This window comes from Somniosus microcephalus, unplaced genomic scaffold, assembly GCF_052327205.1.
Source record: "Somniosus microcephalus isolate GS21.2 unplaced genomic scaffold, FLI_Smic_1.0 unresolved_chr1, whole genome shotgun sequence".
Classification (NCBI taxonomy): domain Eukaryota; kingdom Metazoa; phylum Chordata; class Chondrichthyes; order Squaliformes; family Somniosidae; genus Somniosus; species Somniosus microcephalus.
In genome coordinates, this window is record NW_028225179.1 from 134,630,933 (window position 1) to 134,648,802 (window position 17,870).

Genomic DNA, 17,870 nt, shown 5'->3' on the forward strand with positions numbered 1-17,870 from the left:
GGGAGGCGCACAGTTCTAATGCTGGGCCTCTCCAAACTGCCGGTGCGCAGGGCCGACGTATCCCAGAGGCGCAGGTAGTTCGCAGCACCCCTGGGATCACGTGGGCCATGGGGAGCCAATCAAAGAAGGGAATCTCCCTTCATACAATTGACAGGAAGACCTGTCAAATATATGAATGGAGATCACCCCCAAAACATAGTAAAACTTTAAATACATTTTTTTTTTAAATCACATTTTTAAAATGACTTGAAAGTCCAATAAATTAACTATTTTAAACAAAACTTTACATTTTTGAAAAAAATAATTCAAGTTTTTAACGGGTCTAAAAATAAACTTTTTTTAAAAAGTATTTTTAAATGATAAATCAATACTTTTTTCAACTCTTATCCTGGTAAAAGCAGGCCTTACGCCTGCTTTTACCAGGTGCAAGAATTGTAAGGGTTTTCTGCGGGCGGAGGGTCTCCAAAAAGCGGAACTCTCCCCCCGCAGAGGCCCTTCTCCCGGGCAGCCGGAGGATCTGTCGAGAGCTTTCCTGACAGACCGGAAATGCCGGTTTCCAGCGCATGCGCAGTGCATGTCTGAAACCAGCATTTCCAATGTTCCTACGGGTGGGTACACATCGCGTACCCACCCGTAGGGATCGGAATATTCAGCCCATTATTGAGAATGATGGCTGCATGATGTTAAAAGAACATGACTGACACTGGGTGGTGCAGTGGGTCAGACACTGTCCTTTCCCCCTCTGGGACTGGGTGGTGCAGTGGGTCAGACACTGTCCTTTCCCCCTCTGGGACTGGGGGGTGCAGTGGGTCAGACACTGTCCTTTCACCCTCTGGGACTGGGCGGTGCAGTGGGTCAGACACTGTCCTTTCCCCCTCTGGGACTGGGTGGTGCAGTGGGTCAGACACTGTCCTTTACCCCTCTGGGACTGAGTGGTGCAGTGGGTCAGACACTGTCCTTTCCCCCTCTGGGACTGGGTGGTGCAGTGGGTCAGACACTGTCCTTTCCCCCTCTGGGACTGGGTGGTGCAGTGGGCCAGACACTGTCCTTTCCCCCTCTGGGACTGGGTGGTGCAGTGGGTCAGACACTGTCCTTTCCCCCTCTGGGACTGGGTGGTGCAGTGGGTCAGACACTGTCCTTTCCCCCTCTGGGACTGGGTGATGCAGTGGGTCAGACACTGTCCTTTCCCCCTCTGGGACTGGGTGGTGCAGTGGGTCAGACACTGTCCTTTCACCCTCTGGGACTGGGTGGTGCAGTGGGTCAGACACTGTCCTTTCCCCCTCTGGGACTGGGTGGTGCAGTGGGTCAGACACTGTCCTTTCCCCCTCTGGGACTGGGTGGTGCAGTGGGTCAGACACTGTCCTTTCCCCCTCTGGGACTGGGTGATGCAGTGGGTCAGACACTGTCCTTTCCCCCTCTGGGACTGGGCGGTGCAGTGGGTCAGACACTGTCCTTTCCCCCTCTGGGACTGGGCGGTGCAGTGGGTCAGACACTGTCCTTTCACCCTCTGGGACTGGGCGGTGCAGTGGGTCAGACACTGTCCTTTCCCCCTCTGGGACTGGGCGGTGCAGTGGGTCAGACACTGTCCTTTCCCGCTCTGGGACTGGGCGGTGCAGTGGGTCAGACACTGTCCTTTCCCCCTCTGGGACTGGGCGGTGCAGTGGGTCAGACACTGTCCTTTCCCCCTCTGGGACTGGGCGGTGCAGTGGGTCAGACACTGTCCTTTCCCCCTCTGGGACTGGGCGGTGCAGTGGGTCAGACACTGTCCTTTCCCCCTCTGGGACTGGGCGGTGCAGTGGGTCAGACACTGTCCTTTCCCCCTCTGGGACTGGGCGGTGCAGTGGGTCAGACTCTGTCCTTTCCCCCTCTGGGACTGGGCGGTGCAGTGGGTCAGACTCTGTCCTTTCCCCCTCTGGGACTGGGCGGTGCAGTGGGTCAGACTCTGTCCTTTCCCCCTCTGGGACTGGGTGGTGCAGTGGGTCAGACACTGTCCTTTACCCCTCTGGGACTGAGTGGTGCAGTGGGTCAGACACTGTCCTTTCCCCCTCTGGGACTGGGTGGTGCAGTGGGTCAGACACTGTCCTTTCCCCCTCTGGGACTGGGCGGTGCAGTGGGTCAGACACTGTCCTTTCACCCTCTGGGACTGGGTGGTGCAGTGGGTCAGACACTGTCCTTCCACCCTCTGGGACTGGGCGGTGCAGTGGGTCAGACACTGTCCTTTTCCCCTCTGGGACTGGGTGGTGCAGTGGGTCAGACACTGTCCTTTCACCCTCTGGGACTGGGTGGTGCAGTGGGTCAGACACTGTCCTTCCACCCTCTGGGACTGGGAGGTGCAGTGGGTCAGACACTGTCCTTTCACCCTCTGGGACTGGGTGGTGCAGTGGGTCAGACACTGTCCTTTCTCCCTCTGGGACTGGGTGGTGCAGTGGGTCAGACACTGTCCTTCCACCCTCTGGGACTGGGAGGTGCAGTGGGTCAGACGCTGTCCTTTCACCCTCTGGGACTGGGCGGTGCAGTGGGTCAGACGCTGTCCTTTTCCCCCTCTGGGACTGGGCAGTGCAGTGGGTCATGGGATGAAAGCTCCAGGAAATGCATCCAACCAAGAGTGCGCAACCCTTGGCTCCCACTGAATTTTGCCCCTGTCCACCACAGCTAGTTCCGAGCTGCTAGTGCAAGTCGTAGCGGCCTGCACTATCTTGGGCTGAGACCTGGGATGGAAACGGTGACTCTTATCAGTCTGACTAAGGCCCACGACATCTGGTAGACTTGCCGGCCGAGTCTGTGCGAGTTGAGGCTGCTGAGCGCATTTGAAGATTTGTATATCTTGTGAAGAAAGACTTGCATTTATATAGCACCTTTCACAGACGTCCCAAAGCGCTTTGCAGCCGATGAAGTACTTTTTGGAGTGTCGTCACTGTTGTAACGTGGGAAACACGGCAGCCAGTTTGCGCACAGCAAGCTCCCACAAACAGCAATGTGATAATGACCAGATCAACTCTTTTTTTAGCAATGCTGGATTTGAAGGATAAATATTGGCCAGGACACCGGGGAGAACTCCCCTGCTCCCTTCGAAACAATGACCATGAGATCTCTCAGCACTGCACTGGAGTGTCAGCGTAGATTTTTGTGCTCAAGTCTCTCGGGTGGGAGTGAACCCGCAGCCTTTTGACTCAGAGCCACAGCTCCTATTGATACAGCACGAGGAGGCCATTCAGTCCATCGTGCCCGTGCCAGCTCTTTGGTGAAAGCTGTCCAATTAGTCCCACTCCCTCGCAGCGCTGCCCCCCCCCTTCTCTCTTTACCCCATAGCCCAGCAAATGTAAATTACATTCCAGTTATTGAAAGATGGCGATTCAAAGCTGCAGTCGCTCAGGAGTAAACTGACCCTAACTCACTCTCTTTTTGTATTGTCACAGAGTACATCGAGCGCTACGGCAAACAGCCAGTGTGGGCTGACTACCGGAGGAACCACAAAGGCGGGGTCCCGCCTCAGAAGACCAGAAAAACCTGCATAGTAAGATCGGCGCTCCCCTAATGGCTGTTCATTTCCAGATTCTGTAATTGCACTGGTTCTTGCCGACCGACCCCATCTGGAGGACTGTGTTCAGTTCTGGGCACCGGACCTCAGGAAGGATGTATTGGCCTTGGATGGGGGGTTGCACTGCAGATTGAGCAGAATGATACCAGCGTTTAAAGAGTTAAATTCCAGACAGGGTTGCATTAACTTGTATTCCCTTGAGTTTAGAAAGTGGAGCGATGATCTGATCAAGGTGTTTAAACCGATTAAGGGATTCGATAGGGTAGATACAGAGAAGTTGTTCCCTCTGGTGGGGGAAATCGAGAACAAAGGGGGCAGAACCTTAAAATTAGAGCTCGGCCATTCAGGAGTGAAATAAGAAAGTGGAAACATAGAAGATAGGAGCAGGAGTAGGCCATTCGGCCCCTCGAGACTGCTCCGCCATTTAATGAGATCATGGCTGATCATCCAAATTCATTACCCTGTCCCTGCGCTTTCTCCATATCCCTTGATCCCTTTAGCCTTAAGAAATATATCTAACTCCTTCTTGAATATATTTAATGAATTGGCCTCAACTGCCTTCTGTGGTAGAGAATTCCACAGGTTCACCACTCTGGGTGAAGAAATTCCTCCTCATCTCAGTCCTAAATGGCTTACCCCTTATCTTTAGACTGTGACCCTGGTTCTGGACTCCCCAACCATCGGGAACATCCTTCCTGCATCTAGTCTGTCTAGTCCTGTTAGAATTTTATAAGTTTCAATGAGATTTCCTCTCATTCTTCTAAACTCTAGCGAATACAAGCCCAATCGACCCAATCTCTCCTCATACGTCATTCCTGCCATCCCAGGTATCAGTCTGGTGAATCTGGAAATCTGAAGCTCGTTGCCCCAAAAGGCTGTGGCTGCTGGAGGTCAGTTGAAATATTCAAGACGGAACGCGATAGATTTTTATTAGGTAAGGGTATCGAGGGATATGGAGCAAAGGCTGGCAGATGGAGTTGAGGTGCAGATCAGCCATGATCTAATTGAATGGCGGAATAGGGGCTGAATGGCCTCCTCCTGTTGCTATGAAATGATCAGTTTGTGCTGTGTGGAGGAGCTGAGCTTGTGCAGCTGGAGAAGTCGTGAGCCTGACTTTGCACTAGTTGGGTGTTGGCCGACGGGGGTGGGGTGTGGTAAAGCGTGCACAGCTGGGCTTTGTAAGTTTAGGATCACAGGTCACACACACATTACCCAAAGGGTCTTAGGAGTTGCAAGGCTTTTTATTAAAGAGCTACGGTTTTAAAGCATAATAATCAGATATTACATATGGTTTCAGCTGAGTATAATAGACATATAACCCGTGACAGTAGAGAGCGATCTACAACTCCCGAATCGGAATGCCACGACCGGACGGAAGGTTGGTTAGATGCCTGACGAGACAGCGTGGAGGTCTCTGGTCAGCGGGTCTCTGCAGTCAGTAACAGCAGTCACTTCTGTTGCTTTGTCCCTCGAGCTGTTGGAGGTGTTAGGCATAAGCCAGCATTGATTTTCACCTCGAAGAAACCTTCATCCCTAGCTGTCAGATTTCCTCTCTCGGTAGTCTATATTTATAGTTATTATGGTGGGCTGGTGGATACCTGGTGTCAATCATTTGTTCCCCATCTTATTGTCCAATTACGAGGGAGAGGCTACCTATGACAGCCCCCTCCCAGCCTCATGAGGTCATTTTCCTCCTTATCTCTGTTCTAAAGGTCTTGTTGCCCTCTTTGTAGACAGCTTGTTTATCCTACAGCTCCTTGCTGCATCCCGTATCAGGCCCAGTTATGCCCACTCGAAGGCCTGTTTTTTGTGTTCTGACCTTGTAATTCAACTCTCTGTGCAGCTATTTTTCTGACGTGACTGGAATCTTTCTGTGTCATCAACTTGGGCAAACTGCTGGTCTCGGGACCCCGTAACAGACTACTATTTCTGTCAATCCACGATTTCTTACAGCTGTGTCTGGTGGGGTGAGAGCTGGGCCGAGTTGAGACCACAGCCAGGGTTCGGTGGATCTGGAGCTGCCAGAGGCGATGAAACCCCAGCGACCGCGAGATCAATGGGCGCTTTGTGTTGGGTAGCCGTTGTCAATCTGTGGATATAGACAGGTGTTGCATAGAATTACATGGAATTTACAACACAGCCATTCGGCACAACTGGTCCATGCTGGTGTTTATGTTCCAGGCGAGCCTCCTCCCGCCCTTCTTCCTTTACCCCATCAACATATCCTTCTATCCCTTTGTCCCTCGTGTGTTTATCTAGCTTCCCCTTAAATGTATCTGTGTCATTCGCCTCAACCACTCCCTGTCAGCTGTGGCTCAGCTGGTAGCACACTCGCCTCTGAGTCAGAAGGTTGTGGGTTCCACTCCAGGGACTTGAGCACATAAATGCTAGGCTGACACTCCAGTGCAGTGCTGAGCGAGCGCTGCACTGTCGGAGGTGCTGTCTTTCGGATGAGATGTTAAACTGAGGCCCCGTCTGCGCTCTCGGGTGGACATAAAAGACCTCTTGGCACTATTTTGAAGAAGAGCAGGGGAGTTATCCCTGGTGTCCTGGTCAATATTTATCCCTCAACCAGCATAACAAAAACAGGATTATCTGGTCATTATCACATTGCTGTTTGTGGGACCTTGCTGTGTGCAAATTGACTGTCGCATTTCCCACATTACAACAGTGACTACACTCCAAAAGTATGTCATTGGCTGTAAAGTGCTTTGAGACATCCGGTGGTCGTGAACAGCGCTGTATAAATGCAAGTCTTTCTTCTTTCTGTGGTAGCGAGTTCCACGTTCTCACCGCTCTCTGGGTAAAGAAGTTTGTTCTGAATTCCCTATTGGATTTATTAATGACTATCTTATATTTATGACCAATGTTCCCGTTGAGCTGTGTGGCTGTGTAGCGGTCTGGAGGTCCCGCGCAGGCCGGCTCCCCGGATTTTAAATGGAAAAACCACGCATGTGCGGAAATTTGAATAGACCGCGCAGCCCGTTAGAGACCATGCACCCCAAAAAAAATTAGGAGGGAACATTGCTTATGACCCCTAGTTCTGGTCTCCCCACAAGTGGAAAGATCTTCTCTACGTCTACCCTAGCGAACCCTTGCATAATTTTTAAAGACCTCTATCAGGTCACCCACCCCTCAGTCTTCTCTTTTCTATAGAAAAGAGCCCCAGCCTGTTCAATCTTTCTTGATACTTACAACCTCTCAATTCTGGTATCATTCTAGTAAATCATTTTTGCACCCCTTTTAAAAAAATATATGGAGACCAGAACTCTGCAGAGTATTCTAGTTGCAGACCACTTTCCCCCCCCCCCGCCCCGAGTTGAATGCACTGGCCCCTGCTCAGCTGTGGTTTCCACACCCCACCCACTCCGGCAGTTGAACATCTGGCTGATTCTCTCCCGCCCCCATTGAGTCCTGCACGTGGGAGGATGCCAACTGACAGCCAGCAGGTGCCGATAGACCAAGAGTCGGTCAGATTTACCTTCTTTTTAATCATACAGCATAGAAGGAGGCCATTCGGCTCTTTCCAATTAGTCCTACTCCTCCCTGTTCTTTCCCCCATAGCCCTGCAATGTTCTCCCCTTCCAAGTATATATCTAATTCCCTTTTGCAAGTTACTATTGAATCTGCTTCCACCGCCCTTTCAGGCAGTGCATTTCAGATCATCACAACTCACTAAGTTTTAAAATAATTCTCCTTCTTCCTTCGCCTCTGGTTCTTTAGCCAATTACCTTTTAATCTGTGTCCTTTGGTTACCGACTCTCCCACCAGTAGAAACAGTTTCTCCTTATTTACTCTATCAAATATCATAATTTTGAACACCTCTGTTAAATCTTCCCTTAATCTTCTCTGAGAACAACACCAGCTTCTCCCGTCTCTCCACATAACTGAAGTCCCTCATCCCTGGCACCATTCTAGTAAAACTCCTCTGCAACCTCTCCCCACACCTTGACGTCCTTCCTAAAGTGTGGTGCCCAGAATTGGACACAATACTCCAGCTGAGGCCTAACCAGTGTTTTATAAAGGTTGAGCATATCTTCACTTGAATTTGATTCACTTTAATTCTCCGCTCCACTCCCACTCAGAGCTCACCATCCTTGGCCTCTTGCACTGTTCCAATGAAGCTCAATGTAAGCTTGAGGAACAGCACCTCGTCTTTTGATTAGGCACTTTACAGCCTTCTGGACTCAACATCGAGTTCAACAATTTTAGACCATAACCTCTGCCCTAATCTTTTTTTTCCATTTTTTTTTCTCTCTCTCACATGGCAGCTGTCTTTCATTCTGCCATTTACACTTCATCTAGAGCCATCTTCTGTTTCTTAACTTGTCCCATTAACATCTCCTTTTGCCTTGCACCATCATCCTTTTTGTCTTTTAATCTCTCCTGCCTTCCATCCTATCACAGATCTTCCCTTTTGTTCTTTCATAGAAACATAGAAGATAGGAGCAGGAGTAGGCCATTCGGCCCCTCGAGCCTGCTCCGCCATTCAATGCGATCATGGCTGATCATCCAAGTTCAGTACCCGGTCCCTGCTTTCTCTCCCCATACCCCTTGATCCCTTCAGCCTTAAAAAAATATATCCAACTCCTTCTTGAATATATTTAATGAATTGGCCTCCACTGCCTTCTGTGGTAGAGAATTCCACAGGTTCACCACTCTCTGGGTGAAGAAATTCCTCCTCATCTCTGTCCTAAAGGGCCTACCCCTTATCCTTAGACTGTGACCCCTGGTTCTGGACTCCCTGACCATCGGGAGCATCCTTCCTACATCTAGTCTGTCTAGTCCTGCCAGAATTTTATAAGTTTCAATGAGATCCCCTCTCATTCATCTAAACTCCAGCGAGTACAAGCCCAATCGTCCCAATCTCTCCTCATACGTCATTCCTGCCATCCCAGGCATCAGCCTGGTGAATCTTCGCTGAACTCCTTCCATGGCAAGAATATCCTTCCTTTCCTCCCCTCCCCCCTTTCCCAGCCCCTATCTTGCTTAAAAACCTGTTCCATCTCCAGCTTTTTCCAGTTCTGACGAAGGGTCATCGACCTGAAACGTTAACTTTGTTTCTCTCTCCACAGATGCTGCCTGACCTGCTGAGTATTTCCAGCATTTTCTGTTTTTCTTTCAGATTTCCAGCATCTGCAGTATTTTGCTTTTGTATTGAGCATATCTTCCTTGTTTTTGTACTCTATGCCTCTGTTTATAAAGCCAAGGATCCTGTATGCTACTTTCCTTCTTAACTCTGGGTCAGATGAAAAGGGGTGGGTGAAGGTCTGTGTGGAGTCTGAACACCAGCACTAGACCAAATGGCCTGTTTGTGTGCTGCAGACTCAGACTCTTCTGTAATTCTATGCAACTTGTCTTGCCACCTTCAAAAGATTTGTGTACGTAAACCCCCAGGTCTCTTTGTTCCTGCACCCCCTTTTAAAATGTTACCATTTTAACAAGCTGCTTTCCTTCTTCCACAGAGAGGGGACAAGATCAGCGGCAATCCCTGCCCGATATGTCGAGATCCGAAGATTCAGGTTGACTACAGGGTGAGCATTTCCACTTGGAGAAGCGCCTGCAGATTTGATTAGTTCCCGGGATATGGGTGACTCCTGCAAGGCTGCATTTAAGAAGAACATAGAGCAGGAGCCGGCCATTCGGCCCCTCGAGCCTGCTCTGCCATTCAATAAGATCATGGCTGATCCGATTTTGGCCTCCACTCCACTTTCCTGCCCGCTCCCTATAATCCTTGACTCCCCTGTTGCTCAAATATCTGTCTATCTCAACCTTGAATATATTCACTGACTCAGCCTCCACAGCTCTCTGGGGTAAAGAATTCCAAAGATTCACGATCCTCTGAGAGAAGAAATTCCTCATCTCTGTCTTAAATGGACAACCCCTCGTTCTAGATTCCCCCACGAGGGGAAACGTCCTCTCAGCATCTACCAACCCCCTCAGAATCTTATGTTTCAATAAGATCACCTCATTCTTCTAAACTCCAATGAGTATCGGCCCAACCTGCTCAACCTTTCCTCTTAAGACAACCCCCTCATCTCTGGAATCAACCTCGTGAACCTTCTCTGAACTGCCTCCAATGCAAGTCTATCCCTCTTTAAATAAGGGGACCAAAACTTTACGCAGTACTCCAGGTGTGGTCTCACCAGCGCCCTGTACAGTTGTAGCAGGACTTCCCTACTATTATACACCATGCCCCTTGCAATAAAGGCCAACATTCAATTTGCCTTCCTAATTACTTGCTGTACCTGCATGTTAACTTTTTGTGTTTCATGTACGAGGACACCCAAATCCCTCTGTACCGCTGCATTCTGTAGTCTTTCTCCATTTAAATAATACTTTTCTTTTCTATTCTTCCGACCAAAGTGGCTAACTTCACATTTTCCCACATTATACTCCATCTGCCAAATTCTTGCCCACTCACTTAACCTATCTATATCCCATTGCAGACTCTGTGTCCTCCTCACAACTTGCTTTCCTACCTATCTTTGGATCATCTGCAAATTTACTGCTCTTCCTAAGTTGTCCTGAGAAGTTGGTGGTGGGACTTCAAGGAATTTGTGTTTCCAACTGAGTGACTTACTAGGCTTCTTTTTGGAGGGCTTCAGGAGTCAACTGCACCATGCGGACTAGACCTAGTAACGGTGGCAAGTTCCTTATGCTTGAAGAACATTTGTTAAGCAGCTGGGTTTGTATGATGGTCCTACCTCTTTCATTGTGGGCTGTCAACATAAAAAATGACGAACGTGTATATCTATCTCTTATCTCGTCTCCAAGTTAAAATTCTCATCCTTGTGTTCAAATCCCTCCATGGCCTCGCACCTTTCTATCTCTATAATCTCCTCCAACCCTCCGAGATCTCTGCGTTGCTCCAATTCTGGCCTCTTGTGCATCCCTCCACTCCCTTCGCCCCACCATTGGCGGCCATGTCTTCAGCCGTCTAGGCCCCAAGCTCTGGAATTCCTTCTCTCAACCTCTCCGCCCCTCTACCTCTCCTCCTTTAAGTTGCTCCTTAAAACCTCCCACTTTGACCAAGCTTTTAGTCACCTGCCCTAATATCTCCTGGTGTGGCTCTTGTCAATTTTTTGTCTGATTACGCTCCTGTGAAGCACCTTGGAATGTAAAGGCGCTCAATAAATGCAAGTTGTTGATGATTACAGCTATCACAGAATCACAGAAAGCCCACAGTGCAGATAGAGGCCATTTCGACCCATCGAGCCTGCACCGACACATATCCCACCCTATCCCCGTAACCCCACGTATTTAATCCCCCGAACACTAAGGGTCAATTTATCATAGCCAATCAACCTAACCCGCACATCTTTGGACTGTGGGAGGAAACCGGAGCACCCGGAGGAAACCCACGCAAACACGGGGAGAATGTGCGAACTCCACACAGACAGTCACCCGAGGCCGGATTCGAACCCAGGTCCCTGGCGCTGTGAGGCAACAGTGCTAACCACTATGCCACCGTGCTGCCCTGGGAAAGATTGAACAGGTTGGGGCTTTTTTTCTTTACAAAAGAGAAAACTCCGAGGAGACCTGGGAGGTCTTCAAAATTATGAATGGGTTGGACAAGGTAGATGAGGTGAGAATGTTTCCACTTGTGGGAGAATCCAAAACTAGGGGCTGTAAATACAAGATAGTTACTAATAAATCCAATAGGGGAATAAGGAGAAATTTCTTTAGAATGGGGAACTCACTACCACAGGAAGTGGTTGAGGCGAATAGCTTGGATGCTTTCAGAAGGAAACCAGACGAGTACATGAGAGAAAAGGGAATAGAAATATATGCTGAAAGGCTGAGATGAGGCAGATGGAATGGGAGGAGACTGGTGTGGAGTATAAACACCAGCACAGACTAGCTGGGCTGAATGGCCTGTTGCTGTGCTGTATATTCTATGTACTTCTATGATTTATATCATTATATAAATAGCAAAGCTGGGGCTGGGTTTATATCGTCCTGATGGTATGGCGCACTGCTGAGACACTGGGTTCTATTTCCTGCAGAATGTGAAGCTCCTGGAGCAGTTCATTTGTTCTCACTCTGGTATCCTCCATCATCCGACCAGAACCGGTAAGGTTCTTCACTTTTTTAATATATATACACACACACGTTCAAAGTTTTAACAAAAATTGACTCGCCCACGGGTGTAGTACTCGGCAAATCAGCTCCTCTCACGACTCAGTGAAACTACCCAATGAATAGCTGATCCCGACAGACCAGGAGGTCACTGGGTCAGTCGTCACTTTGTGGTGACTTGGCTGATCTTAGCCGGGGATGGGGAGGAGGATGTTTATAACTGTGTTGGTCAGACACTGTCCTTTCCTCCCTCTGAGACTGGGTGCAGTGGGTCAGACATTGTCCTTTCCACCTCTGGGACTGGGTGGTGCAGTGGGTCAGACACTCCTTTCTCCCTCTAGGACTGGGTGGTGCAGTGGGTCAGACACTGTCCTTTCTCCCTCTAGGACTGGGTGGTGCAGTGGGTCAGACACTCCTTTCCCCCTCTGGGACTGGGTGGTACAGTTGGACAGATTGAACAGTTTTGCCTGTACTTGTCCCCTTTCCCTTGACATTCAGCAGTCTGTAGGGAATATCGGGTGTGCAACAGCACCCTAATGTATCACAGGATCTGTGTTCAGTTCTCTTCCCTGGAATTTTGTGCTTGAACAGGTAGTTGGTGTGCGTGCTTTGTTCTGTTACTGTGAGTGATAACTCTGCCTCATTGCATTTGATCCTAGGTGTGTGCATGAAACAGTACAAGAACTTGACCAAAGCAGTACAGGATGCTAAGGATCACGGTAAGAAGCCTGGGGAACGGGCAACGCAATAAAGTGTAACTGGCTTAATTGTGGGGGTGCGGGTGAAAAGGAAAGGGGTTGTGGAGAAATCTGGATCCAATTACAATCTGAACTGTCTGGATCTAAACCTCCGGTGTAGCACACATAAGAAGTAGGCGCAGAAGTAGGCCATATGGCCCCTCGGGCCTGCTCCGCCATTCAATAGGATCATCGCTGATCCGAACCTAGACTCGCGTCCACTTCCCTGCCCGCTCCCCGTAACCCCTAATTCCCTTATCAGCTAGGAAACTGTCTATCTCCGTTTTAAATTTATTTAATGTTGCAGCTTCCACAGCTCTCTGCGGTAGCAAATTCCATAGATTTACTACCCTCTGAGTGAAGAAGTTTCTCCTCATCTCAGTTTTGAAACAGCAGCCCCTTATTCTAAGATTATGCCCCCTAGTTCTAGTCTTTCCCATCAGTGGAAACATGCTCGCCGCATCCACCCGATCAAGCCCCCTCACAATCTTTTATGCGTCGATAAGATCGCCTCTCATTCTTCTGAACTCCAATGAGTAGAGGCCCAACCTACTCAACCTTTCCTCATAAGTCAACCCCCTCATCTCTGGAATCAACCGAGTGAACCTTCTCTGAACTGCCTCGAGAGCAAGTATATCTTTTCTTAAATATGGAAACCAAAACTGTACGCAATATTCCAGGTGTGGCCTCACCAGTACCCTGTATAACTGAAGCAAGACTTCCCTGCTTTTATACTCCATCCCCCTTGCAATAAAAGCCAAGATTCCATTGGCCTTCCTGATCACCTGCTGTACCTGCCTACTAACCTTCTGTGTTTCATGCACCAGGACCCCCAGATCCCTCTGTACTGTAGCACTTTGCAGTTTCTCTCCATTTAAATAACTTGCTCTTTGATTTTTTTCTGCCAAGTGCATAACCTCACACTTTCCAACATTATATTTCATCTGCCAAATTTCTGCCCACTCACTTAGCCTATGTCCTTTTGCAGGTTTTTTTATGTCCTCCTCACTCACTGCTTTCCCTCCCATCTTTGTATCGTCGGCAAACTTGGATATGTTGCACTCGGTCCCTTCCTCCAAATCGTTAATATAGATTGTAAAGAGTTGGGGTCCCAGCACTGACCCCTGCGGAACACCACTAGTTACTGATTGCCAACCCGAGAATGAACCATTTATCCCAACTCTGTTTTCTGTTAGATAGCCAATCTTCCACCTATGCCAGTATATTACCCCCAATCCTGTGTTTTTTTTTTACCTTGTGCAGTAATCTTGTGTGGCACCTTGTCAAATGCCTTTTGGAAGTCCAAATACACCACATCCACTGGTTCCCCTTTATCCACCCTGTTTGTTGCACCCTCAAAGAATTCGAGCAAATTTGTCAAACATGACTTCCCCTTCATAAAACTATGCTGACTCTGTCCGATTAAATTATGCTTATCCAAATGTCCTGTTACTGCTTCCTTAATAATGGACTCCAACATTTTACCAACCACAGGATGGGTGGTGCAGTAAGTCATATCCTCATTTAACCTCTGGGACTTGGGTGGTGCAGTGGGTTGCACACTGTCCTTTCACCTCTTGGACAGGGATTTGATTCAAGCCCAGAGTGGAGATAAAGAAATGTCTTCTCAGGCAAGGGATTGTTGAAGACTAATGCCTGCAATGCACAAATCCCCACTGAACAGTTCTCTTGTGCATCTTCGATTTTAAATCGCTCCACCATTTGGTGGCTATGTCTTCAGCTGCTTACAGCCTGAGCTCTGCATTCCCTCCCTAAACCTCTCCACCTCTCTCTTCCCTCAAAACTTACCTCTTTGACTAAGCTTTTGGTCAGATGTCCTAATCTCCTAATGTGGCTCAGTGTCAGTGACCCTGTGGCTAGAAATGGGTGAGAGATCGATCACTGGGCAGGGGCAGAACAGTGATGTCCAGTGTACTCGGCCAGCACACTGACACTAGAGTGTCTGGGTTAACGCAGGATGAACAGCCACTTGGGTGGCTCATGGCTGAGCTGAAATCCGGTGAGTCCAGACTTTTTTTGGGAGGTGTTAGATGCTGTCTGTCTGCATTGTACGAATGTCATTTTACACCTTCAACAGTAAAGCAATAAACATATTGTTAAAGCTGGTGTTTTTTTATTTGTTGAGTGTTGTAAATGCACCTTGCCCAGTTTGGACTGGACACACCTGGTTCTGCTGTTAATTCCACTTCTCACACTATTGCAGGTTTGCTTGGATTCCAAGTCCCACGTGTTGAAATCAACCTGGACGATTACTCAGGCTCCCACGGGGCAGTAGGTAAAACACCGCCCCCACCCCAGCACGAGGGACCCTGGTACAGCTGGTACCAGTGGCAGGCACCGCCAGAGAAGGAGATCGCTCGGATTCGCAAGATGTACAAACCCTTCCTGAAAGAGAATGTCTCTCAAATTTCAACTAAAACAGCATAGCTTTTGAACTGATACTAGCAACTACTGACCAAGCCTCATGGATGAGGTCCTGTAGCATGTCAACCACAATGTGTTAACCTAAAGTGTTTTTCAATAAAATGTGAATGCAGTTTGTGTTGGATTGGAAATTGATGCAGAATATCCTGCCTGAATCAGATCCACATCATTTTGAAGATTAGACTGTATTTATTTGACATGTTTAATGTTGAGCATTTACAGTTGACTGAGCAGAGACTTGGGATGACAGCTTAGAGAGGTGCAGAGATTTACTAGAATGGTACCAGGTAATTCAGTTCTGTGGAGAACAGAGAAGCTGGGATTGTTTTTTTTAAAGAGCAGATTATGGGAGATTTAATAGAGGCATTCAAAATTATAAGTGGTTCTGAGGAGATAAGTAGAAACTATTTGCACTGGCAGGAGGGCCAGTAACCAGAGGACACCGATTTAAGGTAATAATCGGACGGGAGATAAGACATTTATTTACGCAGTTGTAATCTGCAATGCATTATCAAAGCGTGATGGAAACAATCAATTGTAACTATCAAGAAAATTTGATAAATATTTGAAGGGAAACATTTTGCAGGGCTATGGAGAAAGAGTATGGGGGTTAGGACAGGGATAGTGGAACTAATGGGATAGCGGAACTAATGGGATAGCTTTCAAAGAGCAGGCACAATGGGCCAAATGGCTGCCTCCTTTACTGTGGCCTTCTTTCCTGTATCATTCTATACCTGGGGCCAGGTCTGCAAATCCATACTTATTCATGGCTTGGTGCGACTGCGATCAGTTGCAGCGTAGCAACTAGCTGAAGGTCTGTGGAATCAGCTATAATGGGTTATGCTGTGGTTTGGAGGATGGTGGTAATTAACACTTGTTTTATAGTCAGTGTTGAGTTGTGCTGCTCACCATATCCATCCCACATTCTGCTATCCACCTAGTGATGGCTTAAACCCTTGCTTGCTGATGCCCAGCTTGTGACTGTTCTCCTTTAGGGGACATGGTGTGAAGATGCCAGAGTTGGACTTGGGTGGACAAATGTAAGAAGTCACACGGTAGAGTGAAGAATCGGTTTCATTCTTGGACACACGAATCTCCATCAAAGACGGACACCTCAGCACTTCACTCTACCGCAAGCCCACGGACAACCTCAGGCTGCTCCACTTCTCCAGCTTCCACCCTAACCACGTTAAAGAAGCTATCCCCTATGGACAAGCCCTGCGAATACACAGGATCTGCTCAGACGAGGAGGAACGCGATGGACACCTACAGACGCTGAAAGACGCCCTCGTAAAAACGGGATATGACGCTCGACTCGTCGATCGACAGTTCCGACGGGCCACAGCGAAAAATCGCATAGACCTCCTCAGAAGACAAACACGGGACACAACCAACAGAGTACCCTTCGTCGTCCAATACTTTCCCGGAGCGGAGAAACTATGCCATGTTCTTCGCAGCCTTCAACATGTCATCGATGACGACGAACACCTCGCTAAGGCCATCCCCACGCCTCCACTACTCGCCTTCAAACAGCCGCCTAACCTCAAACAGACCATCGTTCGCAGCAAATTACCCAGCTTTCAGGAGAACAGCGACCACAACACCACACAACCCTGCCACAGCAACCTCTGCAAGATATGCCAGATCATCAACACAGATACCATCATACGTGAGGACACCACCCACCAGGTACATGGTACATACTCATGTGACTCAGCCAACGTTGTCTACCTCATACGTTGCAGGAAAGGATGCCCCGGAGCATGGTACATCGGCGAGACCATGCAGACACTATGACAACGGATGAACGGACACCGCGCAACAATCACCAGGCAGGAGTGTTCCCTCCCAGTCGGGGAACACTTCAGCAGTCAAGGACATTCAGCCTCCGATCCTCGGGTAAGCATTCTCCAAGGCGGCCTTCGAGACACACAACGCAAAATCGTCGCGCAGAAACTGATAGCCAAGTTCTGCACCCATGAGGACGGCCTGAACCGGGATCTTGGGTTCATGTCACGCTACATGTAACCCCACCTGACGTAGGGTCATCCACTCGAGTCGTCGTTGGCTTGTTCTCTCCACATCGATGCGGCCAGACCTGCTGTGATTTCCAGCCAAAAAAAATGTTTTTTGTCTTTTTTTGTATTTCATAGACCCCAGCATCTGCAACATTTGACCCCTTGTGACCCCACCTCATTGTTCTTTGATGTAATGTTTTCCTGACTGACCTGTTTGGACACCATTCACACCTTTGTTTGCTGTGATTATCTCTGCCGCGGTGTGATAAATGGGAGTTAGGATTACCTGTAAACATCTGACATTCTCTGACTATATAAGCTGTGTTTTTATGCATCTCCCCACTTCAGCTGACGAAGGAGCAGCGCTCCGAAAGCTTGTGATTTCAACTAAAGCTGTTGGACTATAACCTGGTGTTGTGTGACTTCTTACATTTGTCCTTTAGGGGAGGGGAAAGAGGTCAACTCGGTCTCTGCTCATGACACGCTCATCAACCCTCTCTGGGATAGACCTGGTAAATCAGGTACTCTGACCAAGCCCAGGGTCTTAGGGCAATGTCAACGATTGATTGATTGATTCTTCCCCTCTGGCTCCAAATGAAGTGTTGCATGATCCTAACAAGCCTATTTAGACAAAAGGCCAGAGGCTTACCACTCTGTTCTCTCCATCTTCTTTTCCCTTCCCCCCTCCCCCACTGTGATTAAACTGCAGTAGTATTACCAAACGCTGTACAGTCTTGGGGTGGAGATGTATGGTCCTGCAATCTCATCTGTGCCAGACTGCACCAAATCTCCACACTGGAGTGTGGCCCTAGTGGTAGAGAGCATGCAGATCAGGCAAACAGAAATTCTACACTTGCTGGTTTCACAGCTTGCTTTGGAGACTCTCCACACTGATGGGTGTCTGAGATTGGGCCGGATGCAGTGAAATAAAAAAATAATCCTTCCATCAAAGTGATCTGACAAGAGGTAAATGCATTGCCATCTCTGTGGGAGAAAAGTAAATACTGCTCCTACCAACATATGTAAATTGTGATAATTCTGGTAATTGAA

At 48.5% G+C, this 17,870-nt stretch overlaps 1 protein-coding gene across 1 annotated transcript in view; it reads left to right on the plus strand.

Moving 5' to 3' along the window:
- Nucleotides 1-14,917, plus strand: part of mrps18b (mitochondrial ribosomal protein S18B) — a 65,050-nt gene extending 50,133 nt beyond the window's left edge. The window contains exons 3-7 of the mRNA XM_085974913.1: nucleotides 3,417-3,514; nucleotides 9,004-9,072; nucleotides 11,548-11,614; nucleotides 12,280-12,339; nucleotides 14,582-14,917. Coding sequence (XP_085831039.1) covers nucleotides 3,417-3,514; nucleotides 9,004-9,072; nucleotides 11,548-11,614; nucleotides 12,280-12,339; nucleotides 14,582-14,805 — 518 coding nt within the window. The 3' untranslated portion in view covers nucleotides 14,806-14,917. The remainder of the gene's footprint in view (nucleotides 1-3,416; nucleotides 3,515-9,003; nucleotides 9,073-11,547; nucleotides 11,615-12,279; nucleotides 12,340-14,581) is intronic.
- The last annotated feature ends 2,953 nt before the right edge of the window (nucleotides 14,918-17,870 follow it).